The 27,695-nt window shown below is 48.4% G+C and overlaps 1 protein-coding gene across 1 annotated transcript in view; it reads right to left on the bottom strand.

Moving 5' to 3' along the window:
• Nucleotides 1-1,054: 1,054 nt before the first annotated feature.
• Nucleotides 1,055-27,695, bottom strand: part of LOC144823688 (protein mono-ADP-ribosyltransferase PARP14-like) — a 924,605-nt gene continuing 897,964 nt past the window's right edge. Inside the window, exon 18 of the mRNA XM_078682423.1 lies at nucleotides 1,055-1,557. Within this exon, the coding sequence (XP_078538549.1) occupies nucleotides 1,271-1,557 (287 nt within the window). The 3' untranslated portion in view covers nucleotides 1,055-1,270. The remainder of the gene's footprint in view (nucleotides 1,558-27,695) is intronic.

The following is a 27,695-nucleotide window of genomic DNA, read 5'->3' as shown; positions in this document are numbered from 1 at the left end:
GAACATCAGCAAAAACAGAATGCCCTAGCTAAGAGCCTGGCTACAGTGGCTGTGGTGTGAAGGATCTACTTATAGTATATTACGTCTTCCAATAGGTTGGGGCACATGTACAATCACTGTACACGCCCAGGAGTTTTCAGTCTGCGAGAAACCATTATGATCTCTACATTACAGGCCAAACTAAAATATCAATCAGTCAACCAAAAAGGAGCACTTTGATTTGTCTCTGGAAAAATGCTTTACTTATGTTAGGGATCACCAGATGCTATATGATGCACAATCCCACAGGGGTGAGGTTTTATCATATTATGGAGCCTTTAGGAAGGCTTTCATTTAGCCTAAAAAAAGATGTTGGCAAAGTACAACATTTGGATGCAAGAAGAAGCCAAAAAAGTTGTAGTCCTTGAAAGACTTGCTGCTCAGAGGCAACATACTAACAGGTAGAAAAAGGACGAAACAGCCTCTCAAATCGTCTAGGACTATTCAGGTGAGGTGTCCTGCACAAGTAGAGAAGATGCTCTCGGCAGAGATTTAGGAGTGAAATAAGTATAGGACTGTATTTGTGTGAGGGCCTTTTGTGCAAGAGAAAACCTGCACAGCTCAAGCTTCACTCCATTTGTCCAAGGTGCCTGATTACAAAATACTCCTGCCCAAGATGCATACTAGGGCAATGTGAAGTTAAAGATTTTGTTTGTCCAACACATGTTAAATAAATAATGAAAAAATAGTAAATACATTTCTGCAAAATTACCCATACACATTTCTCCTTTATCGCATGTATCTTTTCTCTGTGGGGTAAAACTCGCTCAGAAAAATATAGGCAGGAAATTGGTTCTAGGAGAAAATGTCTCTTGGCAAAACTTTTTTATCCTAATCAGTTTCCCCAGTAAAAACAAAGTAAAATCTCACACCATATGAAGTGGTGAAAATTTGTGTAATGCAACACAATGAGAAATGTGGGAATCAGGCGAGATTACTCTGACACAACAAAACATTTGTACAGAACTAATACAAACCTCTATAACCGTATGTAAATGTGAAATGAAACAAAACATAAGGCAAAGTCCTTTATTGGGCACACATACATATATATATAGATTACATAAGGCATCATGTTTATTGTACGAATATAGAAAGAAAAAAACTTAATTTGGAAGAAGGCAACTGGCGGCTAAAGAACTGAGGTGTTTATTACATATTCCTTAGAGATTGTACAGGTTAACAAATGTATTTTAGTAGGAGGAGGATCTGTAGAAAAAATGCTTATTGGTTATTTGAAACTGATTAAATATTCTGGGTAAGCCTGAACATCGTTAAATATTACGAACATGCTAGGGTTTGCAACATTGTCCGTCACGCTGTCATACAGATCAGTGGGGTCTTTAGTACTTTTTGCTGGTGGAGTAAGAATTCCGTGTCCTCCCGTGCAAAATAATCCAGTAAGTACTCTGGTAAGATACATGTATTTCATTCCAGTGGCGTCAGGTCTAGAATAGGTGTTTTGCGCTGAATAATTTGCATTGACAGCAAAATAGGTTCCGTTTCCAATTGCAGCAGCTGTGGAGACACAATGAAGGAAAGGCTTCGTAAGGCGAGTGAATAAAAGTAGGGCGAGCGGAGGAAGCCGGATGGCATCCAAAAATTACCATCACCTTCCCAAACCTTAATGATGGAAATGCCACTAAACCAATACACTACAATACATGCCCTTAAGGGGCTAGATTCATACATCCAATTTATAACTACAATGATATTCCGCGGAAAAACAGGAATATGAGTAAAGTATACTTACCTGAATGTGCTTATCCCTGATTTTCATTTTACCAATGTTTGCCAATCATGCAGACTTAATTATTCACATAGGATTTAGGGATCCAGAAAAACAATAAAATGGTGAGGATATGGCCCTTAGCAGTAGCCAATTATCATTGACCTTTTTGAGGCACCAAACTCTCTACAGCCTCTGAAAGTTTAGCGCTCCACTTACCCATTTCTACCTTATAACACCAGAACAGGCGCTGGTTAGGTATTCGGAAGCCGATAAGGGCAAGAAGTGAAGGGGGTGGTCTGGTTGACACTAACAACACAGGATCTCAGTAAATGACAATCGTTTTTCCTCTATTTTGTGCAGCAACATTCATACAAACTTTACTTCTTCCCTGACCCCTGCAATAAATTCATTAATGAATACAAGTTTCAGCATAAACCATTTCCTGCAGCAGGAGACTTATCAAAACGTTTACTAAAGCGACCAAAGGGCAACGAAAGGAGTAAGGAGAAAATAGGGCAGAACTATTAGATCACCTTAGTAAGAAAGGTGTTGCAGTATAGTGGTCAACCTATAGGCTTATTTTTAACATGGTGCTAATTAACATGCAATTTTGGGTAGTTAAGTTAGATTGTTGCACAATTTGCATCTGGGAATTAGCAAAATAACTCAAATGTTTGAATAACCTACAAATAACACAATTCATATTTATTTTACAAATGCATAATATAGTCCAGAAAACTCAACATGTGGGTTACGGTTGCACTGACAAAGGTTCAAGTTACAGGAAAAGACAATTTTAATGCACATTTTTAACCGTGGCAAAGTGAATAATTAAAGTATAATTGTATCAGAATTAATTCAAATCTAGTCTGTAAATAAATATTACAAGTCCCTTTTTGCATACTTAACTTAGTGCATTGTAAGGGCTTATTGGGCTACCCACCTTTGAACATTTTAGGACTATGTGAAAATGATTTCTGTCTCTTTCAGTTGAATGAAAATGTGGGCGAGAAGCGCACTCTCTTATTCAATTTAGACACCTTAGATTGATGTGTGCTGTGTTGGGAAATATGCCTGCGGAGCATATGGAATACAACAAGTGGCCTAGTTCCAAACTGGCAACTAGGACTCCCAAACGCACTACTAAGTGAAACAATATTGACATTCAACAAATTTAATAATAATTTTTCGGATTCAATTTAATACAAAATAAATTGCTGTAACAAGAATTTACTTGATTCTTTTATGCAATGAAAGACATTACATTATAACAAAATCATGAAACATCAAGCTGTTCTGTGTAACATATTACAGAACCCAATGCATTTCAGTCTCTCGGTCCCTTCACAGGTGGTACAAATACTCGGGAAGATCTTCCCGGGACTAAGCACGGTCGGGTTAATATATCGGCAAGAAACTGAGAGAATCTTACGGTCGCTATACTTGAGTGAGGATATTGCACACAACGGCATTATGGTGAATGCCTATGTCAGGGCTGAAGAGTCAGTGCGAGAATCTGTAATACCTCTATGTTGGTTTATTTACGCGATCCCCGGGTTTAGAAAAGAGAATCAGCATGAGTATTTGTAACACCTGTCCGGTGGTCTCTTCATGCGATTTCTGGGCTTAGTAAAGAGGTGTTTTCCACCCGCATCTTTGAATTACTGTTCTGTTTCATAGAAGTTTGCCTTGCTCGGCCTTGAGCAGCTTACTATCCGACAGAAATATCTATCTGTGTGAAGACAAATACCCCTGATGAAGGGACCGAGAGTCCCGAAATGCATTGGGTTCTGAAATATGTTACACAGAACAGCTTGATGTTTCATGATTTTGTTATAATGTAATGTGTTTCATTGCATAAAAGAATCAAGTAAATTCTTGTTACAGAAATTCATATTGTATTAAATTGAATCCGAAAAATTATGAATACATTTGTTAAATGTCAATATTGTTCTACTTAGTAGTGCGTTTGGGAGTCCTAGTTGCCAGTTTGGAACTAGGCCACTTGTTTCGTTGTCTTTCAGATTAATGACATTCCTTGTCTCTGCTAATAAAAGTTAAGGAAGGTGAAAGGGGTGTGGCAGAAGTGGCCACGTGTGCTTTCCCTTCCCCCGCTGGAAGGCAGGTCTCACGTTCTTCCTGCGTTTACAGTGTTGCATCATCAGCAGTGTGGTGGTAAGTTCTACCAGCCTGGAACGCTCTTCCACTCCACCTCAGACAGATAACATCGCTCCCCATCTTCGCAAGAAACCTCAAAACCTGGCTCTTTGACAGACCCCCCCCCCCCTTTGATGGACTGGAACCTGCTAAAGCCCCCAACGACCCCCCCAGCGCCTTGAGACCCTTATGCCTACAACTAAACACAAACAAAATGGAAGTACTCATCATGGGCCTAAACCCAGACGCCTGGAACGACACCTGGTGGCCTCCGCCCTCGGACACCCGCCTACCCTCACGGACCACACACGCAACCTGGGAATCATCCTGGACTCAGAGCTCAAAATAGACCGCCATATTAACTCTGTCTCGTCCTCCTGCTTCCACACCCTCCGCCTCCTATGTATGACCTTCAAATGGATCCCCCTCAAACACAGTAAGACCGTCACTCACGCCCTGGTCACTAGCAGGCTCGACTACGGCAACACACTCTATGTCAGAATAAACAAAAACCTCACCCGCAAGCTACAGAACATCCAAAATGCTGCCGCAAGACTGGTCCTTAACCTGCCAAGCCACTGCCACATCTCCCAGCACCTGCGCACACTCAACTGGCTCCCCATCAAAGCTAGATTCACCTCCAAGATGCTAACCCACGCTCACAAGGCCCCCCACGACACCGGACCAGCATACCTGAAGAGCCAACTCAAATTCCACGCACCCCAAAGGACCCTACGATCAGCCCAGCTCTCCTACGCCGTGGTCCCCCGCACCAGAAAGACCAGATTGGGAGGCCGCTCCTTCTCCTTCGCGCGGCTAGTGACTGGAACGACCTTCCGCTCCACCTCGGACAGATAACATCGGTCCCCATCTTCGCAAGAAACCTCAAAACCTGGCTCTTCGACAGACCCCCTTCTTGATGGACTGGAACCTGCGAACCACCCCCACACCCCCTGCGCCTTGAGACCCTTACGGGTGAGTACTCAGGCTTAACAAACACCTGATTGATTGATTGCTTGATGTACACGTGATAATGTCAGTGTTTTCATTGAACCTTTCCACTGTGTCGAATACACTCAACTAATGAGCTTTTTGGGGTCATAACCGAGGCTGCACGTGGTTACCGGGCCAGAGTGAATCCAGCTGCGTGACCAAGAGGGTTCTGGCCAAGGTCACACAGTGTAAAATGACGCAGGGAGCAAGACTTGAGCTGTTGGGCTGATTCTTTGGTGAAACATAGCAGCATTGTAACTCTGCTTGTGTCAGCATCTGGTTAGTCTGCGCTCATTCCATGGACTGCTGGCTATGGCGGCCATTTCCGGTCTATTGTCTTTAATCCTCTTGGGAGAGGTACATGTGTTTCAGCTCACCAAGTAGCACAGAGCGACAGCAATTCCAGTACACTTCGGGGTCACCACCATTTCATGTATATCCTCCCTATCCTAGATGGCCAGCCTTGAATCGCTTCAAGACAGACAGCCATAACTGCTTTGACGCACAAGTTACTACTTGTGTAACGATATATCTGTAAGAGACATTAGTTAGTGATAGATTCCTTACCTTAGAATATCCCCAGGCGTCAGACTGGATCTGGAAATTTGTTTGCGTAGCAGTACCCATGCACGTTGGTAGGCGTCGTCCGCATCTGTCGTGGGCGCCGTGATGACGTCGTCGGAGTACTTAGATGCCGCCTCCGCGTGTTGACGTCAGTTCTTATACACAGCTTTTCCGCGCCAGAAACGCAGAGCCATGATAAAAACCTACACTGGTGCCATGAAACTAGGGACCGTAAAAGGGGATGACCTTAACCCTAGATATCGGTTCGCAGAACGGGGAGGATGGGTGGGTCGGTAAGGAATCTATCACTAACTAATGTCTCTTACAGATATATTGTTACACAAGTAGTAACTTGTGCATCTGAAAGAGACACGTTAGTGATAGATTCCTTACCTTAGAATAGATACCCCAGCAATACCAACCCCGGTGGAGGGTCTGCGAACCAATAATCACATCAGAAAGTCCTGGAGGACGGAACGGCCAAAGAAGCCATCCCTCCGGACTTGGCTGTCCAGGCAGTAGTGTCTCGCGAACGTGTGCAGCAAGGCCACCGTAGCTGCCTGACAAATGTAGTGCAAGGGGACTCCCTGGCCCAGGGCAGTAGTAGTCGCCGTGGCCCGAGTGGATTGGGCCCTCAGCCCAACCGGAGGTTCCTTTTTAGCTAAGGAGTAGCATGCCTGGATGCACAACACGATCCACCGAGAGATGGTCCGTTTGTGCACCGCCCGTCCCTTCTTAGCTCCCACGTAACCAACAAAGAGTTGGTCATCCAGCCGGAACTGGCGTGTGCGATCCAGATAGAATGAGAGCGCACGTTTTGGGTCCAGACGGTGGAGCCTCTCTTCCTCTTTCGAGGGATGCGGAGGCGGAAAGAAGGTGGGCAAGGTGATGGACTGCCCGATGTGGAAGGCTGTGACTACCTTGGGCAGGAAAGAGGGTCTTGTCCGCAACACAACCTTGTCTGGATGGACAGAAAGGAAAGGTGGTTTGGAAGAAAGAGCCTGGAGCTCCCTCACCCTCCTGGCAGAGGTGATGGCAACCAGGAAAGCAGTCTTAAGGGTAAGAAGACGGAGAGGACAGTTATGAAGTGGCTCAAAGGGAGCGCACATCAGATAAGTGAGTACAAGGTTCAAGTCCCACTGGGGCATCACGAATGGAACAGGAGGGAACATGTGTGTGATGCCCTTTAAAAACCTATTTACAATTGGGGACTTGAACAAAGATGGCTCATCAGGTAGCCTCAAGAAGGCGGAAAGGGCAGAAAGGTAGCCCTTGATAGTGCCCAGAGCAGAGCCCTGCAGAGCTAGAGAGAGAAGGAAGAGGAGAACCTCAGAAAGGGGGGCAGAGAGTGGATCCACAGCCTTTGCTGTGCACCATACCACAAATCTGTTCCACCTGCAGGCGTATACCGACTTTGTGGAGGGACGCCTGGCTGCCAGAATGACATTACAGACTTCAGGAGGCAAGTCAAATGGCCTCAACTGTCGCCGGTCAATCTCCGAGCTTGGAGGTGGAGACTGGACAGGTTCGGGTGGAGGACCGTCCCCTGCTGCTGCGACAGAAGGTCCTCCTAGACGAATCGGGGGATCGACAGACATGCTAAGTAGCTCTGGATACCAGTCCGGAGCCACAAGGATAACCTGGGCCCGGTCGCGCCTGGTTTTCTTCAGCACTCTGGGCAGAAGTGGTATAGGCGGAAAGGCGTACTATAGACCGCAACTCCACTCGCGACGAAAAGCGTCTCCGAGGCGAATAGATCTAACCAAGGCTCTCCCCACTGCTGAAAGAGGCCTTGCGCCAAGTCCGAGTTCAGACGCCATTCGTGATCCATCATGCACTGACGGCTGAGTTCGTCCGCCCTGGCGTTCAGAGAACCTGCCAGGTGTTGAACCACCAGGGTCACGCCGTGATGTTCCAGCCACTGCCAGAGGCGCAGAGCCTCCTGGCATAGGGTCTACGACCCCACCCCGCCCTGTTTGTTGCAGTACCACATGGGGGTCCGTGAACACCTGCACTACACTCCCCTGGACAGAGGGGAAGAATGCCTTCAGTGCAAGCCGGATCGCCCACAGCTCCAAAAGGTTGATGTGGAGCTGGGACTCCGCCGTAGACAAGAGGCCTCTGATTTCCGCCTCTCCCATGTGCCCCCCCCAGCCCTGGATGGACGCGTCCGTCACAACTACGTGCTCCGGTTGGGGTAGGGAGAGGGATCTGCCGCTGACCCAATCGCGGTCCGTGAGCCACCACTGCAACTGTCTTGCAGTGCCTTCCGAGATCAAGACATGGTCGGACAAGTTGCCCTGATGCTGGGCCCACTGAAACTTCAGGTCCCACTGCAGAGCCCGCATCAGCCACCGGGCGTGATGCACCAGAAGGATGCAGGAGGCCATCAGCCCCAGAAGCCGCTGCGTCAACCTGACCGAGACTCGGCATAAAGGCTGAAAGATCGAAATCAGAGCCTGAATATCCCGAACCCGCTATTCGGGAGGATAAACCCTAAACTGCGCCGAGTCTAGAACTGCTCCGATGAAGAGGAGCTTCTGAGGGGGACACAGGTGTGACTTCGGCACATTGATGGAGAACCCCAGCAGGTGCAGGAGGTCGGCCGTAGTCTGATAGGGCGTAGGCCCCGTTTGCCCTTCTTGGGTACCAGAAAGTAGTGTGAGTAACAACCACACCCTACTTCTGGCCCAGGAACGCGCTCGATGTCCCCCTTGGCCAAGAGGGCCGTAACTTCCTCTTGTAGAAGTTTCAAGTGATCCCCGACACGCGGTGGTACTGCGGTGGGATGGCTGGAAGGGACGCCTCGAAGGGGAGGGAGTAGCCCCTTCGGACCATTTGCAGCACCCACCTGTCCGATGTGACAGTGCGCCAGTGGTGGTGGTGATGGCGGACCCCGCCCCCCACTGGCGTCATATGGGCCTGAAAGCACGGACTAGGAGGGTTTTGAGGCGGATGCTGCAGGGGTAGGTGTGGACTACCCTCGCCATTGTCCCCAACCACCGCCACAGCGGTTTCCACGTCCGCCACCGTGCTGGATAGTAGTCTGCGGCACGTGGCTGGCAGGACGTGTGAGGGCGCCCCTTCCTTGGCCACGAAAGGGGCGAAAGGCATCCGTTTGCTGGCGCGGGGCCGAGAGGCGGTACAAAAGGGGGTGGTGATGGACGGAGCATCTGAATCAATCAAACACTCATACCCAGTCAAAAGATCTGGGTTTAATCCATCACCGTTCTTTAGCCCACTCTACCACCCCAGTTCAGACATGGCTATATGCAAATCAGTCTGACCCTGTGCCTCATGGGAACAGTCCAGCCCGACCTGGCAAGCAATGTCTTCCCTGGACCGGAAACAAGGACTTGGCCGTAGCCCTGGAGTCCTTAAAGCGCTCAAGCGCATTGTAGGAAGGTGGATACCTGACTATGGTTACCCCAGATTTTTTACCTTGTGTTTAGCTGGTTTTCGACTTAGTTGGCCTGGGATCCTGCTAATCAGGGCCCCAGGCTATCTGCTTTCTCTTTAAATGGACTCCATGTACTATAGGTACATCACCAATTTGGTACTGGACACCTTATCAGCCCCTGTACAGTGCACAATAGGTGCCCAGGGCATAGGTGCATCCAAGGCCTACCAGGGGCTGCAGCATATATTTTGCCACCCCTGGCTGGTACTTAAATCGACACAACTGGCTGTTCACACAGCTGGGGCAAGGTGGTGTACTCACCCCTTGCTTAGATATAGTAATCCTATGTCTAAACCTATATCTGGACACATAGACACCTATAAGTCACTCCTATGGCAGGCCTTTACAACCCTGGAGGCAGAGTGCTTGGTTTTATGTGAGATGGTGCTCTAGCATGAGCTGAGCCTGTCTGCAGTGTTCGGAACCATTTCCTTACTGCTGTTCCAGTGATACTGCCATACCATATACTCTTAAGCGCATTATAATCCTCGCGGTTAAAGCTAACTTTGGTTTGGCTTTATCAAAACATGTCGTGTTTGGTGTCATACACTTTGGAATACTACCCCCTCGCCAGTTCTGGCGACGGGGGTAGCATTCCACCCTTCTAGAGGGAGAAGACATGTTACTTTACTTAAAACGTGGTTAATCCTAACCAGAGCCTCAGCATTACAAAATGGATGCTGCTGCCCTGACACAAGTCTGACCTCCTGCTGCTGACCGAAACTTGGCAGGGGAGGCCTGGACAAAGGGTTTTCTGTCACAGGGAGGTGCTACACCACCATAGACAGGAGATAGTGGATTGGAGCAGGGAGGGTTGAAAGAAACTAGACACTGCCTGGGGCGCACAAGGTGTACCAGGCAAAATCCAGTCAAACCGGTTCTGGGGCACTCCAGCCCCAGTCCTGGCGTGAAACTGGACAGAGGGAAAGGGGTGTAACCACCCCCTTCCTGGGTCCCACCCATAGGAGGGACCTAGCAGGTAATCCAGCCCCTTGGTTTGGAATAAAGGTAGGAGCTGTGCAGATGCACAACAGATTATCTTGACTGAAACTTATGAAACGAAACTCTGGACCCTTCGACATCCCACTAGACGTGGAAGACTCAAGAATCTCCCTTGTGGTCAAGGAGTGACCACCCTATGCAAACAGGCACCATCCAGCACCTCGACGTTTGCTTTGTTGCAGTTCCCACCGGAACTCGAGCGACAGAGATCAACAAGACCCAGCGTGCCTGCCTTCTAACAGCCCGATCCACAGTCCCTGCAGAGCTGAGACCCGTGGAGGCGACCTGAAGCGTGGGGCCGGCCATCTTGGAAAAACTACGAAGCGCTGACCGTGCAGCATCCGAGGCTCCCTCGAAGCTGTGCATTGGAGTTTGAGAAGCTCCAGCACGAGCAGCTTTTGCACCGAAGCTCACCCCTCCACACTCATCGAGTGCTGCGTGGGGCCCTTTTGCATTTTCCTGCTCGACGCGTTGGTCCGGTCTCTTGCCCGTTGGCTAGTGGCCCCAGTACCGCTGCACCCGAATCCCGCGGGCTACTCCCGTCCTAACTGCTGTTAGTCCAGTGTAGTCCCAGAGATTCCCAAGGCCCTAGGCTTTACCACTGATCGATTAGTGATACTTATACCACTTTTTTGATATATGGTTTGAGTGGCCACCGGCCTCATCCATAACTGTGCAACTTGTATATGTTATATTGTGCTTTTGTTTAAACGCTTGTGCTTCTTTACTCATAAAGAGTATTGGGGATTATTCTGAGAATAAATACATATATTTTTGTAATATATAACTTGTGTTGTGTCCTTTCATTTAATATTACAGGATTGCATATGGTAAAACAGCTGGCTTCACATGTCCTCTTGAGTTAAGCCTTTAGGCTGCTTAGTCCATGCTACCTCTAGGATAGCTTGTCTTTAAAGTTGACTTATAACCACCACCATAAGGGATTGTTTGGACTGATATAAGGTGCCCCCAGAATTGGAGACATCATACATCAGGCCAACTTCTCACACGCATGGTCTGCCTTGTCGCCAAAGAGGCGACGGCCATCGAACGGCATGTCCATAAGAGTGTTTTGGACATCGGCCGAGAAATTGGCGGACCTCAACCAAGCGTGACGACGAATCGCCACCGTCGTTGCCATCGCTCTGTCCAGCGCACACCGGATGGAATACCGTGCCGCATCTCGACCCTCCAGAAGGGCCTGGCCGAGTTTAGCCCGTACCTCCCTCGGGCATTCTGGCAGCACGGCCGCGACCGTGTCCCACAGAGAGTGGGTGTAGCGGCCCAAGAAGCACGAGGTATTGACTGACCGCAATCCCAAACTCAGGGAGGAGAATACCTTCTTCCCGTAATTCTCGTACCTCTTGGATTCCCGGTCGAGGGGAGCCGACGGGAATGCCGTCTGGGAATTGGAGGCCTGGTAAACCAGGCTCTCAGGGTTGGGGTGGGTAGACAAAAAGCAAGGGTCACCCGGAGCCGGGCGCTGGCGTCTGGCCACGTTCCTATCCACAGGCTGCCCTGTGGCGGGCCTGGACCAAGTGCCCAAAAGAACGTCTGACAAGGCCTCATTAAACGGCAGCAGAGGCTCGGCCGAGCTTGACTGGGGTTTAAGGACCTCAGTGAGGAGGTTAGTCCTCACGGCCGCGACGGGGAGCTCAAGGCCCAGGGCCTTGGCCGCCCTCATCAGCACCACGCTATAAGCAGCCCCCTCCTCCGTAGCCACGCTAGGAGGGGAGACAAAACCAGTGTCGGGGGAAGTGTCCAGACCACTGGCAACCCCAAGCTCTCCTGTCCAGTCCGCAGAAGACTGGCACTCACATGCCAGAGGGTCATCAGACCCCTCCCAATCCTCCTCATCACCCACCGCCTGGGTACTCAGGCTCAAAAGATGGGGTCGGGTCATAGAAATAAATATCTCCCATCGGCGTCGAGAGCAGCGCCGCTCCGGCGCCGGACCCGAATCGAGGGCAGGACCATGGACGTAGTCGTCCTGGGACGGCGCCGGGGGCGACACCCGTGGGGCCGACGCCGGCGAGGTCATGAGGTTGACCCCCGGTTGCACCCGGCTCGCGTGGGGACCCAGTCGGAGCCGCTTGGCCCGAAGGCGCCGCGGAACCCGACGGAGGAGCGAGCGACCTCATGGCCATGAGGAAGTCTGCAATCTCCCCCGGCGTCGCGTCCTGCCCAGGGACCGGCGGATGTGGAGCAGGCTGCGACACCTGCGGCTCAAGCGGATCCGCGTGGGCGGTGTCGCCCGAACCCCCGGTCGCGTCACGCGAGCGTCGGGGGGAGTCAGAAGAGCGATGATGCCTCTTCGACTTCTTGTGCCTCTTACCTGAGGACTTTGAGCCCAAAGACCGATGACGACTCCCAGAACTGTGGTGGCTCCCGCCCCGCGACCGGTCCCTCGACCTCCTTTCGGACCGGGACCTCGAGCGGGGTACAAACGCAAATGGGGGTCGGTAACCGACATCAGTCAGTTGCAGGGCTTAAACCCAGGCATCCCTACCAGCACCGTCGGAGTCTAATAGACTTCGAAAATGGATCAAAAAGGATCTCAAAAGGTTAGTCAAAAAGTGACTAGTGTACAACTTTTTCCAGATCTGCGCTAGCTGGCGCGGAAAAAGAAGAACTGACGTCAACACGCGGAGGTGGCATCTAAGTACTCCGACGACGTCATGACGGCGACGACGACGGACGCGGAGCCGCGGACGACGCCTACCGACGCGCATGGGTACTCCTACGCAAAAAAGTTCCGGATCCAGTCTGACGCCTGGGGATATTCTAAGGTAAGGAATCTATCACTAACGTGTCTCTTTCAGATATAGTTGTCACAAACCAAGGGTAAGAATGACAACAGTATGCAGCCAGTTCAATTTATTATGGAAAGAAGACGAACATGGTCCCTCTAATGTGGACTTTTTGTGATTAATAACTGGATGATAACAAGCACTGGCAAAACCAGCAGTTATTGCCTATGCAAGAGCTATAGCGTTGCCAATATGTTTTAGTCATGTTGTGCACCAGCTGCTATTAGTATGGCTAAAAATTAGTGGGGTATAGGAGAGTGGCCTGGAGTGTCGAAAGTGGAGCTGAGTAGAGTGCTGAAAGTGGAGCAGAGTAGAGTGGTGTAGAGTTATGTGGAATGTCATGGAGTAGCGTGGATAGTTGTGGAGTGTCGCAGAGTGGAAGGGCGTAGAGTAGAGTAGCAGAGTGGAGTAGAGTGTCATGGCATAGAGAGTAGTGTGTTGTAGAGCAGTGTGGAGTGGAGGGGGTTGCGTAGAATAGAGTAGAGTGTTGTAGAGCCGAGTTGTGTAGAGTGGAGTAGATTGTTGTAGAGTAGACTGGCATACAGAAGGGTAGTGTTGGAGAATGGCACGGAGTAGAGTGTGGTACAGTTGAGTGACAGAGTGGATTAGAGTGTCAGAGTGAAGTAGACTTTAATGGAGTACATCCTAGAGTAAAAGTTGTGGTGTGTTGTAGAGTGGCCTAGAGTGAAGTGGCATAAAGTACAGTGATGCAGATTAGATTGGCGCAGAGTGCTTTGTTTTTGAGAAAAGTGGCATGAAGTACATTGGCATAGAGTGGCGCAGAGTTGAATGGCACAGAATAGAGTGGTGCAGTGTGCAGAGGTGTAGAGTGCAGTGGCGTATAGTGTTGCAGAGTATAGCTGTGTATAGTGTAGTGTTGCAGGGTAGTTGAAGTAGAGTGCATTGGCTTTTTAGTAAAGAGGTGTTGAGTGCATTGGCATACAGTGCAGTTGTTTAGAGTTGAGTGGCGTAGAGGGCAGTGGCATAGAGTAGAGTTGTGCAGAGTAGAGTGGCTCAGTGTAGAGTACAGTGGTGTGAAGTGGCGCAGAGTGGCGTGGACTGCAGTGGCATAGAGTGGTGGTGTAGAGGGGAGTAGGGTGGTGCAGAATGGCGCAGAGTGCAGTAGCACAGAGTGGAGTAGAGTGCATTGGTGTGGAGTAGATTATTTTTAGAGCAGAATGATGTGGCGTAGAGTGGAGCGGTGCAGGGGAATAGAATGCAGTGATGTAGAGGAGTGTGGCATGGCGTGGAGTGGCCTAGACTGGAGTGGTGTGGAGTGCAGTGGCGAAGAGTGCAGTGGTGCATAGTAAAGTGGGGTAGAGCGCGATGGAATAGACTAGAGTGGCGCAGAGTAGAGAGGAGTAGAGTGAAGAGGCATAGAGTGAACTGGTGCACAGTAGATTAGAGTGGTGTACAGTAGAGCGCAGTGGCATTGAGTACAGTGGAGCAGAGTAGAGTGGGGCAAAGCAGAATGGCAGAGAGTGCAGTGTTGCAGAGAAAAGTGACGTAGGATAAAATGGTGTAGAGTAGAGTGGTGTAGAGTGCAGTGTTGTAGAGTATAGTGGTATGCAGTGGTGCGGAGTATATTGGCGTAGAGACACAGAGCGTATTGGATTTGCGTTAAGTTGTTGTAGACAGCATTCCGGTTGAGTGCAGTGGGGTCGAATATAGTGGAGTGACACGGGGTAGACTGCCGTGGAGTGGCGTAGAGTGAAATGATGCAGAGTAGAATGCTGTGGCATAGTGTGTTGGGACATGGAGTGCAGTGGTGCAGAGTAGAGTACAGTGACTTAGAGTGGATTGGCGAAGAGGGCAGTGATGTAGAGTAAGGTAGAGGACATTGGCGTAGAGTGCAGTAGAGTGGCGGAGAGTAGAGTGGCGGAGAGTAGAGTGGTGTAGAGTAGAGTGGTGCAGAGAAGAGTGGAATAAAGTTTAGTGGCCGAGAGTGCAGTGTTCCAGATTGGAGTGGTGCAGAGTAGATTGGAGTGGTACAGAGTAGAGTAGAGTGGTGCAGTGGCGTGGAGTGATGCAGAGTGTAGTGGTGTAGAGAAGAGTGCAGTGTTGCAGAGTAAACTGTCATCGAGTGCAGTGGTGTATAGCAGAGTGGTATAGAGTGCATTGGTGTGGAGTACAGTGGCATAGAGTGGTGTAGAGTGCACAGTGGCGTAGAGTACAGCGGTGCAGAGTATTATAGGGTGGAGTAGAGTGCATTGAGAGCACAATGATGTAAAGTGCAGTGGAGTAAAGTGTTGTAAAGTACAGTGGCATGGAGTGTGGTGGTGCAGAGTAGATCTATATAGAGTGCATTGCATAGAGTACATTAGTGCCAAGTAGAGTGGCGCAGAGTGGAGCGGCCCAGAGTGGAGTGGCGCAGAGTGGATTGGAGTGGCGTAGAATGCTGTGGCCTAGAGTGCAGTGGTGCAGAGTAAAGTGGCTTAGAGTTGTCTGGCGTAGAGTGGAGTGATGCAGAGTATAATAAGGTAGAAGGCATTGGTGCAGTGCAGTAGAGTGGCATTGAGTAGAGTGGTGCAGAGTAGAGGGAAGTGGTGTAGAGAAGAGCGGAGAAGAGTTCAGTGGCAGAGTTTGTAGCGTTCCAGGGTAGAGTGATGTGGAGTGATCGAGAGTAGAGTGGTGCAGGGTAAAGTGCAGTGGCATTATGTAGAGTCATGCAGAGTGTAGGGGCGTAGAGTGGTGCAGAGTAGAGTGCAGTGTTGTAGCGTAGATGTCATAGAGTACAGTGGTGTACAGCAGAGTGGCATACAGTGCATTGGTGTAAAGTGTTGCCGTGTTGAGTACAGTGGCATAGAGTGCAGTGGTGTAGAGTAGATTGGTACAAAGCATGGCCGGACTGGCCATAGCGGGCACCGGGCAATCCCCCTGTGCGCCACGCGGGTGGGGGCCTCTGGGGGCCGTTTTTGTTACAGGGCCGTTTTCGGCCCTGTACCAAAGTCGGCCGAAAACCAGCCCCGGCAAAGAGCTCGTGGCACCTCCAACCCCCCTCCGTCCCCGAGTGGGGAGGGGGCCGGCCAAGCACTTTGCCAGGGCCGGTTATGGTTCCCAGTCCGGCCCTGGTAAAAAGTGCAATGGTTTTGAGCAAAGTGCTGTAGAGTGCATGGCGTAGAGTACAGTGATGCACAGTAGAGTGTAGTGGCGCTGAGTGGAGTGGCACAGAGTAATGGCTTAGAGTAGACTAGAGTGGCAAAGAGTAGAATAGAGTGGATTTACATGGTGTGCACTGCTATAGAGTCGAGCGGTAGAGAGTTAAGTGCATTGGCATAGAATGCAATGGCATGGAGTACAGTGATGCAGAGTAAAGTGATGCAGAGTGAAGTGGTGTGGAGTGCACTGGTGTATAGTGCAGTGGTGTACAGTGCAGTGGTGTGGAGTGTAGTGGCGAAGAGTGCAGGGTAGAGTGCACTGGCTTACAGTACCGTGGTATAGAGAGGAGCGGAGTGGTGCACAGTAGAGTGCAGGGACGTAGAGTGGCGTTGTGGAGCAGTGCGGTGTAGAATGGAATGCGGTAACATGGGAGTATACATGGTGTGGTAGCGCACTGCCACTACAGACAACACATTTTCAATTGAAAAGACCCCTGCATTTGCAAATACCTACAGTTTTATTGATGAAAGTATACAGCACGCAAGCGATAATGTGTGGAAATGCCATCACCTAGAGTACTGATTTGTTTTGATCGTATTAAAATATTTGTTTTCACCACATTTCACAATTACCCAAAAATGTGCTTCACTTGCACTTTTCTAATTCGGATATATTCTGAAATATATGCACAGTTCATTTACAGACATTTACATTTTGTTGGGTGCTAGAAAAACAAAATAACCTCATACGCCTTCATCAAGCACACCCCCAATAGCCAGCAAGATTATCAAACAAATCTTCTCACTTTGAAGTCAGTGAAAGAAAACCTAACACCAAGCTCCCTGAAAAACAACAATTGTTATCCAATCCCAGAGGAATACTTCGCAAAAATTAATGGGGAAATCCATACGTCACTGTGGGATGGGGGCCACCCTCGGATTTCCCTGCCGACCTTCAGAAGAATCAGTATGATGGTGCAATTTCCCTCCTGGATGTGAGAGCATATTACTGTCTGATTGTCTGAAAGATTGAGCATTCCTGAGGCGGAAGCCGGGAATGAAGCTTAGCAACAACATTACTCGTAAAGGCTGTACTTTTTAAAATTGGAAATTGTATGTTTTAATTCTGTTTGCTCTGACCTGCTCCCTTGCCACATTCTCGCCGCAGCCGATTAGGTGCTGCTTACGGGTTTTCTGCCGCCATCTTGGAGAAGGTTTTCCGGTTGGCGCACCAGTTGTCCAGCCCTCCCGCCCTCCTCACTACAAAAGTCGCGTTTCTGCTCAAGCGCGCAGATTGTCTGAAAGATTGAGCATTCCTGAAGCGGAAGATGGGAATGAAGCTTACAACAACTTTACTCGTAAAAGCTGTACTTTTTAAAATTGGAAATTGTATGTTTTAATTCTGTTTGCTCTGACCTGCTCCCTCGCCGCAGCCGATTAGGTGCTGCCCCTGGGTTTTCTGCTGCCATCTTGGGGAAGGTTGGCGCACCAGTTGTCCGGCCCTCCCGCCCTCCTCACTATAAAATGACTGCACCCCCTAGAGCGCGCAGCGGGCGCGCCAAAGGCAAGCCCGTCTGCGCCCGTCCGAGCCCGGATGCGCCCAGGGGCCAGGATCCCTGCTCAAATGAATTGATACTCCTCAGAAAATTTACGAGCATTGTATCAAGGCAAGTCTGTGCTTGGTGCTGCCGCTCTTGAGCAACTGGCTCATCTTGATATTCTTGGCGACCCTCATAGGGCATTCGACCCTCTGCCCACCATTCCTCGTCAAAATTACAGTCATAGGCCTACTACACCTTTGGCCACTAACTTAACCCTCCATATCTAATTTCTCAATACATGCTCCTGGGTTAAGCACCAATGGATATATTTTCACTCCTCCTCGATGATAAGCCTGATATTTTTTTCATCACTGAAACATGGCTTAATAGCGACTCCTCCCCGGACATCCTAGCAGCTCTTCCAGAGCCATACTGCATCTTGCATGCTAACCGGGCTCAAGGAAAGACAGGAGGAGGAGTAGCGGCAATCATCAAAAAAGAGCATACGCTCACTTCTATGTCCACTTTCACCCTTCCTGAAGTAGGCAACTTAATTATCAAACTAGATTCCAAGACTGGTCCATTAATATGCGTCCTTATTTATAGACCTCCTCAACATATGGCGTCCTTCCCCCTTTCCCTGTGCGAACAGTTAGCTACTGTAGTCACAGATTATTCCAAAGTTCTTTTGCTCGGCAACTTTATTTACTGGTGCAATGATGAGTTGGGTGGCCCGCAGGCCTCTGAACTCATGGAACTGCTCTTGGGCCTTAATTTTTGCCATCATATCACCTCTGCCAGGCATGTTAAAGGTCATACCCTCGATCAAGTGTAGAGTAATAATCTCACCATCTCCGCCCCCATCATCTGCCCTTGGATTTGGTCAGACCACTTCTTGATACAATTTACAATCTCTATGGCAAGCGACGGTAAATCTCTGGGAATTGCTGGAGGGTTTGTTAGGAAATGGAGCACCTTTAACAAACAAGCTTTTCTAGATAATTTAGCTAGTACCATCCCGGCCGAAAATCTGGATCTTGAGCAGGCCGAAATGAACATCACTTGTTGGCTGCTCGCCGCAAGCAATTTACATGCTCCCCTGAAGAAGTTTAGAATAGACCGCGGTCTGGACTCTCAGAAGTGGTTCACTTAGGACTTGAAGTCGAAAAAATTAGACACCCGTCAAAAAGAACGAAAGTGGAGGAGAAACTACGACCCCCCAGGCCAAATTCATTTATATAGCTGACCGTACCATTTATAAGCAAGCTATTGTCCTGACCAAGTCACTCTATTTTTCAAATATAATCACCAATTCGGAAAATAAATCTAAGGACATTTTCGCCATTGTCAATAAATTGACTAATATGGAGAGAGTTACTCTTCAACCAACAGCAACACAGGATTTGTGTAACTCCCTCAATCTATATTTTCGGGATGACATTTCTACAATCAAAGCCAGCATTCCAGTCACTGCCCTCACTTTGAACACTGACCCTTGGACCCTCACTGATCGTTTCTTTGAGCACTTTCCTCCTCTTAATGAAGATTCCTTACGTACCCTCACCACAAGGGTGAAATCTGGTTCTCCTAGGGATTGTTGTCCACCGTACATCCTAAAGGAAATCATATCGGCCCACTCTGCCCCTATTTTGAAACTCCTTAACGCTTCCCTCTCTCAGGGTGTGGTCCCTAAAGCCTTTAAAGATGCGGTAATCGTACCCTTGCTAAAAAAATCGGGTGCAGATTCCTCAGTCCAACTACAGGCCGATTTCCCTGCTCCCCTACATGGCCAAACTCCTCGAAGCTTATGTTACCACCCACCTTTCTACATTTATTGAAGATTCCAACTACCTGGATCCCTATCAGGCCGGGTTTCGACCGGCCCACTCGACCGAGACTGTCATTACCACTGTCATGGACTCCCTCCGTGACAACGTGGATAAGGGAATTCCTCAGGCCCTGGTCCTATTAGATCTTTCTGCCGTGTTCGACACGGTCGACCACGCCATCCTTTTGGACCGTGTCGAACAGGCAGGCATCCGGAGCTCTGCCTATAATTGGGCTAGGTCTTTCCTCAGCGACCGTTCTCAAGCAGTCCGCCTGGCTCCTTTTATTGCCCCTATAATTCAGACAACCTGCGGTGTGCCTCAGGGGTCATCGCTATCCCCCCTTTTGTTTAATTTGTACCTTGCCCCCTTGATCCAGTCCTTAGCAAAATTTCCAGTCCCCACATTCAATTATGCGGATGATTTACAGCTTATTTTTTCTATCAACGGTTCCTCTAACTCAATCAGGGATTTTCAGGATACCATGTTACACATCTGCCATTGGATGGATACTAATCATTTATAACTGAACCCCGGAAAAACGGAAATAATCCTCAATGGCAAAAGCCTATCACTCTAGGGCCCTCAATATTGGCCCCCGGAATTGGGTCCTGCACCTCTCCCTGCGGCATCGGTCAAAAGTCTGGGAGTAGTTATTGACAGAAATCTCTCACTGAAAACTCAGGTGGGCATGGTGGTATCCTCCTGCTTCTACCAGCTGCGCAGGATAAAGAAAATCAGTTGGATGTTGACCCAGTCGGCCTTGATCCAGGTGGTGATAGCGCTTGTGCTGTCCCGCCTGGACTACGCCAATTCCATCTATCTGGGTCTCCCCTTGTACCTCGGCAGACGTCTCCAACTGGTGCAAAACCAAGCTGCCAGACTGATCCACCACCAGCCCCGTTGGCAGTCTGCTAGGCCCATTCTTAGACAACTTCATTGGCTTCCCTTCTCTCAGCGAGTGCAATTCAAAACTGCCTGCATGGTTTTTAAGTCGCTTCACACCTGCAGCCCTCAATTTATGAACACCCTTTTGTCTAGGTACACCCCCTCCCGCAACCTCCGTTCTGCCAGTCTTCACCTCCTGTCCACACCAGTTTTTAAGTTACATCGCCTGGGCGGACGCAGGTTCGCTGTGCTCTCCTCCAAGCTTTGGAATGCTCTCCCTTTGGGGATTCGCTCTTGCACGGTTCTCTCAGTATTTAGAAAACAGCTTAAGACCTGGCTTTTCCCCTCAGCCTAGGCTCAACCCTCCGTTATCTGGGTCTTTCTGCTCAGTCAGCGCCATGAAGCCCCTGGGCGTACGTGCGCTTTATAAAATGTTATTAACATAACATTATTGGCTATCTCATTTAGTAGTTATAAATGAAAGGGGACATATGCTCGGTGGAACACCCTACTTATTTGCTCGAACGCACGCAGTTTCAAACTAAAGCATATACGCACTACTTATATAGGTTCAATGGTGCACAAGCGCTCCTACCAGCGCCCCGGGTGACCATTGAAGCCTGGATTAAGACCCAGAGATACATGGGGTGGGCAACCAACAAGATACACATGAGAGACTCCATTGTGGTCAGGCAAGAGGTTCAAGGAAATAGGGAAATTGACAGGCTTTAGATCCTGGGATCTAATCAGAATCTCTTTGCCTATTAGATGAAGTTGAAACGCTTTGAGCGCTAGAAAAATTATTGCTAGCAGCTCTAGATGGTTTATGTGGAGGTGCTTTTGTTGCAGAGTCCACATGCCCTGAAAGGTATGCTTTTGGAGATAAGCTCCCCAACCAGTGAGCGATGGGTCTGCTGTTAGCACTATTTGTGGAACTGGGTTGATGTAGGGATGCCCTTTTGAAAGGTTTTGTGTATTGCACGACTGCAGAGAGCGATGAGTGCGGCTGTCCACCAACACTAGATCTGATAATTGACCCTGAGCCTGGTTCCACTGACATGCTTAGCATTCCTGGAGAGGGCGCATTTGAAGTTTGCGTAATGGACGTTTAGAATGCAAGACGCCATCATCACTAGCAACTGCAGGAACCATCGAGCTGGTAATGAGTGTTGGGGCTGAAACAGAGATTAGAGTCTGCATGTTGCGGATTCTGACTGGGTTGGGACACACTAGAGCTTTTTGAGTGTCTATTGTGGCTACTAGATACACTTGTATGTTGGATGGTTAAAGATGAGACTTGGTAAGGTTTACAGTGAACCCAATGTCGTGGAGCAGTTTCACTGTGTTTCAAGTGTGGCGTAGGCAGCTTTGTGGCAAGCTGGCTTTTATGAGCCAGTCGTCTAGGTATGGGAAGACATGAATGTGCTGTCCAACAGCGGCTGGTCCATTAGGGGCGACGGGGCAGCGCCCCACTTGTTGTCACAATCAGCAAGCAAACTTTAACGTTGACAGGCAGGCAGCCAGGCAGCAAGAAATGTAAACATACGGCAGACACAATTCATTCATCTGTTTACATTTCTGGCCTGTGCTGGCAGCTGCTTCACAGCTTTAAGTGCGCATGAGTCAACAGACTCACAGCGCACGCAGGCGAGAGCAGCAGGTGTCCAGAGAAGTGGACTCCATCTCCTACTGTGCATCTGCAAGAAAGGGGCGCTTTTCATTTAGCACGACCACTCCATTGACATTACACTAGTGCAGGAGTCTGCAGATAGGCTCCTGCTCGGGCAAAGACGTACAGTCGCCCTGTACCCTGTCAAATGCCAGGATTCAGCCGAGTAGCCGCCCCCAATCCTATGATTTGTCAGTATGACTCGGAGACGTGATGTGACGCCGCGCGGGACCGGCAGAGGAGATGCCCCTCATCCTGGTAAGTTTAGTTCTATTGTATTTAATTACTCCCGACCCCCCCCCACCCCCCCCCTGCGCATACCCTCGGAGTCATGCAGGGCGCGAGAGTAATATGACTATGCTCTTTCACTGCCTTCCCTTATATCTACTTCTAAAACATTCCTAAATGTACGCTTGCTTCTATTCAAACAAAGACCAAATGTCAGTTCTGTGCTTTAGAGCTGTGGTGGCTGCTGGCGCACGGTGAGTGTGGTGGCGCAGGCCCTGCCGAGGTGGCACGGATCCGGTAAGTTTAGTGTGATTTATTTTAATTGACCTCTCGCCGCGCTAAATCACTCCCCTCCTACCCCCCCCCCCCCCCCCTAGTATTGGAGCACGAGCTACGGGACTGCAATCAGATCTAAAAATGCCGATCTCACATGCGCACCTCTCCGGATATGAAAATGGCTTTCTTGGATTTTCTTAAAAGCTTTGGAGAGAGAGGCAGGGGTAATGGAGATCTAAGGGCAAGGGGCACCTAAAACGCTGACATGAATGAAAGTGAGTGGAAAGATAACATGAGCAATCCCCTGGACAGATTCTTATCCGTGTAGAGTTCAATAACAGAAATATTTATTTATTTTTTATTTCTTTCGATTTGTATAGCGCTATATAACCCCGGGGTCTCTAAGCGCTTGTCCAATAAGCACCGCAGGAAACCAAAAGAAAACACTGCAAAGAATTTATATCCCTCCCCAGGCCTTCTGGAAAAGAACAGTCTTCAACCTCTTCCGAAAGGTCAACAAATTAGGTTCTTTGCGCAAGTCCACCGGGAGACTGTTCCAGGCCTCTGGGAGGGTGTTAGAGATGGCACGACCGCCCACTGTCGCCAATCTAAAACGAGGTTGCATGAGAAGGGTTGCCTCAGCAGATCTTAGCACCCTGGCAGGTGTATATGGGGTCAGGCGGGTCTTGATGTATCTTGGTGCCTTACCGTAGAGGGATTTATGTGCAATGCATAACCCTTTAAAGAGCACCCTCTGCCTTATTGGAAGCCAATGTAGCTCACGCATAAGTGGGGACACATGCGTACTCCTGGGTTTCTTGTGAATGAGCCTAGCGGCATCATTCATCACCATCTGAAGTTTGTCTAGGAGTTTTTGGGGTAGGCCCAGATAGAGCGAGTTGCCGTAATCCAGTCTTGCAAGGATCATAGCGGAAACCACCCTTCTCAGGGTGGAATGGGACAATAATGGCGCAATCTTCCTAAGTTGACGAAGCATGCCAACACAGGTTCCTACCACCGTGGTAACTTGTTTCCGCATGGAAAGCTTGTTATCCACATAAATGCCAAGGCTTTTTACAGCCACTGCCGGCTCCGGGGGCGGTCCAAGTTCCCTCGGCCAGAATCCATCATGCCATGGATTACCAGCGATGGTAACAGGTAGAACTTCCGTCTTGTCCGGATTAATTTTTAGGGAGTTCAGCGACATCCAATTAGCTGTCTGCTTCAAGATGGTTTGCAGATTTGCTGGTGCCCCAGGTGCATCATCCATTTGGATAATGATTTGGGTGTCATCAGCATAGTTATATACCTGACAATCCATTTGATTCAGGAGTGCAATCAATGGTTGGAGGTATATGTTGAACAGCAGGGGCGACAACGCCGACCCCTGTGGCACTCCACAAGAGATTGGTGTTGCAGTGGAGAGCAATTCTCCCAACTGAACTCTTTGTGTCCTCCCTTGTAGAAAAGAAACAAACCAGGCGTGGGCTGTGCCCTGGATGCCGAGGTCTCTCATCCGCGACAGCAGTTGTTTGTGACAAACGGTGTCAAACGCCGCGGAGAGGTCTAACAGCACCAGGGCGCCGGGTATCCTCTTGTCTGCCCTATTTCGGAGCTCATCTATGATGGACAACATGACCAGTTCCGTGCTGTGATTTGCACGGAACCCTGATTGGTTTGGTTCCAACAGGCCGTTCCCTTCTAGATGGTCAGAGAGGGCGGCCAAAACATGCTGTTCCAACACCTTGGCCAGGAAAGGGATCTGGGAAATAGGCCTAAAGTTTAAATATGCGAAATATGCGAAATATGCGAATAGAAAAGAAACCACACACATTATACTGACTGCTTTTTAAAGGTCAGACCTAAATGAATTATGTTTTCATCGCACCTACGTTTTGTATATCTGTTAATTGATCAATAGAGTGACTATACACTAAAAACATGCATCACCAGAAAAAAAGCTGTGCACTCCATTTCCCAAGTTAAACAAAAAAACACATTAAGAACAGAGAAATAACTCCGTTTTATTTAATTATTCTTTTTTTTAATACTCCTAGAACAAGGCAATAGCTTCCGAAAATTCTTGTAAAAGCTTATTCTCTTTATGTTAGAAGTGGATTTTGTGTTGTTTACATGATGACCATTGATGATAAGAGATGAATGCATTAATGCCTGCATTGTAAGATACTCATATCCGCTTTTATAACCCGCATTACAGGATGTTTTTATCTTTTTTATTTTGCCGCTATTAAAGTCATTCTGTACCGGAAGGTTAATTTTCTCCGTCAGCGTGGGGCAATAAGGTTTCAAGTTGAGAGTAGGTACAGTACTCTAGGGCCCTGCAGTGAGGGAGAAAAAGGTAAACCTCTCTGAGCCAATTGTAAATACCTATGAAGCAGACCAAAATAAAGTTGTATAATCATTTGAAGGCCGTTTAGATTGGTCAGTTGCACGTCAAGGACGGTATGTGTTGGTTGTTTGTCTAGCACCTATGTCAATGTACGCAGTGGGTCCATCTGCAAATATAAAGGGTGCTTGGGAGCCGGTATTGGCTTTAATCAATGGAATCAATTGGAGCTTCCTGATGACACATTTATTGTTTTGAGAGGTATTGCAAGGGAGCTACCGGCTATGATGTGTAGTGTGTGTTTTTAAAAGACAGTTACCCAAAAAAAATTGCTTCCCAATGACACACATTTATTGTTTTCGATGGGTATTGTAAGGGTGCTACCAGCTAAGCTGGGAAGTGTGTACTTTTAAAAGACTGTTACAATAAAAGAAATCTAGTTATTTATTGATCTCATAACTACACTTTCCCATTTGCTTTATTAACCTTTGTGTTCTCTCTACTTGAAAATCCACCATTTGCCTACTTTGTTTTCAAAAATTTCGGGGGTAGAACTCCCCCCAAACACCCCTTATGCCGGTCTGCTTCACTCAATGTATTCGCTTGCCACTGGGCACTTATCAACATCGTTTACGCCTCACCACTTTCAAATGTCACCAGCCGCCACTGGTGCTGTCTTCGTAGATGAGGCGCGACTACTGCAAGGCGTTTTGTGAAAACCCTGGGTGCGGTAGTTACTCCGAATGGGAGGACCTTGAATTGATAATGCTGGCCATCTACCACAAACCTGAGCTATTTGAGATGAGCAGGGTGAATGGGAAAATGGAAATAGGCGTCCTTTAAGTCCAGACTGTACAGGAAGTCGCCTTGCTGAAGGAGTGGGAGCACTTGTTGATGTGATCATGTGAAAGTGGTCCGACTGAATGTGTAGATTTAGTTGTCTAAGGTCAAGTATAGGCCTGAGAGAGCCATCCTTTTTGGGAATTAAGGAGTACAGGGAGTATACCCCGGTCCCATGGTATTGTAATGGTACTGGCTCTATAGCGTGTTTTTCCAAAACAGAGAGAACCTTTTTTCTTAGAAGGGTAAGATGTTCCTGTGACATTGCATGTGATCTTGGAAGAATATGTGGGGGAGTGTCTGTAAGCTCCAGGCAGTAACCATATTGGATAATTTGTATTACCCACTTGTCTGAGGTGATTGAATTCCAGACAGGTAAGAATTGAGAGAGACGTCCCCCGACAGGAGTGGAATGATTGGGGGGCAACAGAAGGAAGTCACTGTTTGTTTGTGGGGGAAGTGAGTATGGAGTTGCCTCAGTCTCTTCCCTTACCGTTGTTTCCTCTAAATCCTCCTCTAGAATAGCCTCTTGATGAGGGCGATTGGTTGTTACCCTTGTAAGAGGAAGAGGAATTTTCTGTAGATACATTTTTGGTATATACCAACAAGAAGAGAGATAGGGAGAGTTATGGAACACTCTTATTCCCCGGTTAAGTCTATGTAAACAACAAAAGAGTGTTCTCTGCTGTTTGAGAAACCACGAACAGGAGCAGGAGAACAGAAAACTGGCCCCACTTGGATCAGTTAGGAAAGCCCTAACTCACCACCTAGTGGTGACATGCTTCATCATTGGGCCCCACTAAAGAGGCAGAGTGCCTCTTTAGTGTGCTTCGATGCCAGAATTACTGCGGAGCAGGTTTTGTCAGTTCGGGCGTGCAGTGAAAGTATATTATATTATATAGTGAGGGAATTAAAAAGATGTCTTTAGTGTATCAAAAATATTTATTATCAGATCACTAGGACATACATTTAAAATTAAGTGTAGGAAAGTAGTCCACAAATAATTGTGTGGTTGTTTCCAAAGTTAGTTATTTGTCAGTCAACATGTTTCTGCCTTTGAAACGGAGTAAAGTTACCAGGCATTCATCAGGACTTAAAAAAGGTGTACTAAACCCTGGCGGTATGGGCACGCTAAGGCCCACCCTTACCTAGGGACGTGAAGAGTGAAAATTAGTGAAAAAAGTGCAAAAAAGGGGAGAGAGTTCTCTTCCCAGTTACTCCTGGTTTAGGAGGCTTCAGCACCTATGGAAATAAAAGGACAGACATACAAATAAGACAAAACAAACAATTAGTGATAGGTCTTATTTACATAGGTAAATCCATGGTGCTCCATTCTTTGTGGGTGGACAATGGTGGTGTTCTAACCTTATTTTTAACACCAATCTCAGTCCCTGGGTAGCTAACCACTAATCGCTGGGAAGTGTGGTGAGCTACATGTGAAGATAAAAATCGTAGTGGTTGTGGGTTAAAAAGGTAAAAGAAACCGATGTTTCAGTTACAGATCAATGGACCGAGTAGGCTATGGTCCTGTCGCTAATCAAATAAAAATTAAAATGTCTCACTTATATGGTGTGTTCATGGTACACCATGGGTCACGGTAGGGGGGTGGAAGCGTATTTGGCACACCCATGATAAATGAAAAGAACAAGGATACACGAGTCAGGAAATAGACAGAATAGTACTTAGCTTTAGCGACGTGCAGCCAAATGAGATCCATCAGCATTCAGATCTTCACTTACGCCCTTGACGCTAGGCACCATCTGCGTACCTGCAGAACCCTCAAACCGGACACCGACGATCAGGGGCGAGGGCCGGCGGGATTGTTTTAAAGTGATTCTGTGGTCGGAGCGGCTGTTTCCGGGGGCGCAGCCGCGGTCGCGGCCGCGTTGTTGGTAGGCGGAGTCTCATAGCAATGGCCAATCGGGGTAGGATTGAATCGTGACTTCGGGTCACATGGGACCGCGTCAGAAATTCCGCCCGTCCTCGTGACTATAGTTTATGAAGTAGGCTGACGTTTCCTAGGGAACGTATCACATAGTACTGACACGCTCAGAAAAGACTAGAGCGATGGTTTACAAATCCACATAGTGGACGTCATAGTCAAAACGGGCCAGCTTTATTAACCTGGCGGTTTTTGAGTGATACAGATTACTAGACCATCGATTAGGCGTTAATACAGAGAGTTGGGAAATTTGATAAATTCTAAAATCAACACTCTGGAATGG

The sequence above is a fragment of the Lissotriton helveticus genome, chromosome 3_1, assembly GCF_964261635.1.
Source record: "Lissotriton helveticus chromosome 3_1, aLisHel1.1, whole genome shotgun sequence".
Classification (NCBI taxonomy): Eukaryota; Metazoa; Chordata; class Amphibia; order Caudata; family Salamandridae; genus Lissotriton; species Lissotriton helveticus.
This window is presented reverse-complemented; position numbering and strand designations above follow the sequence as displayed.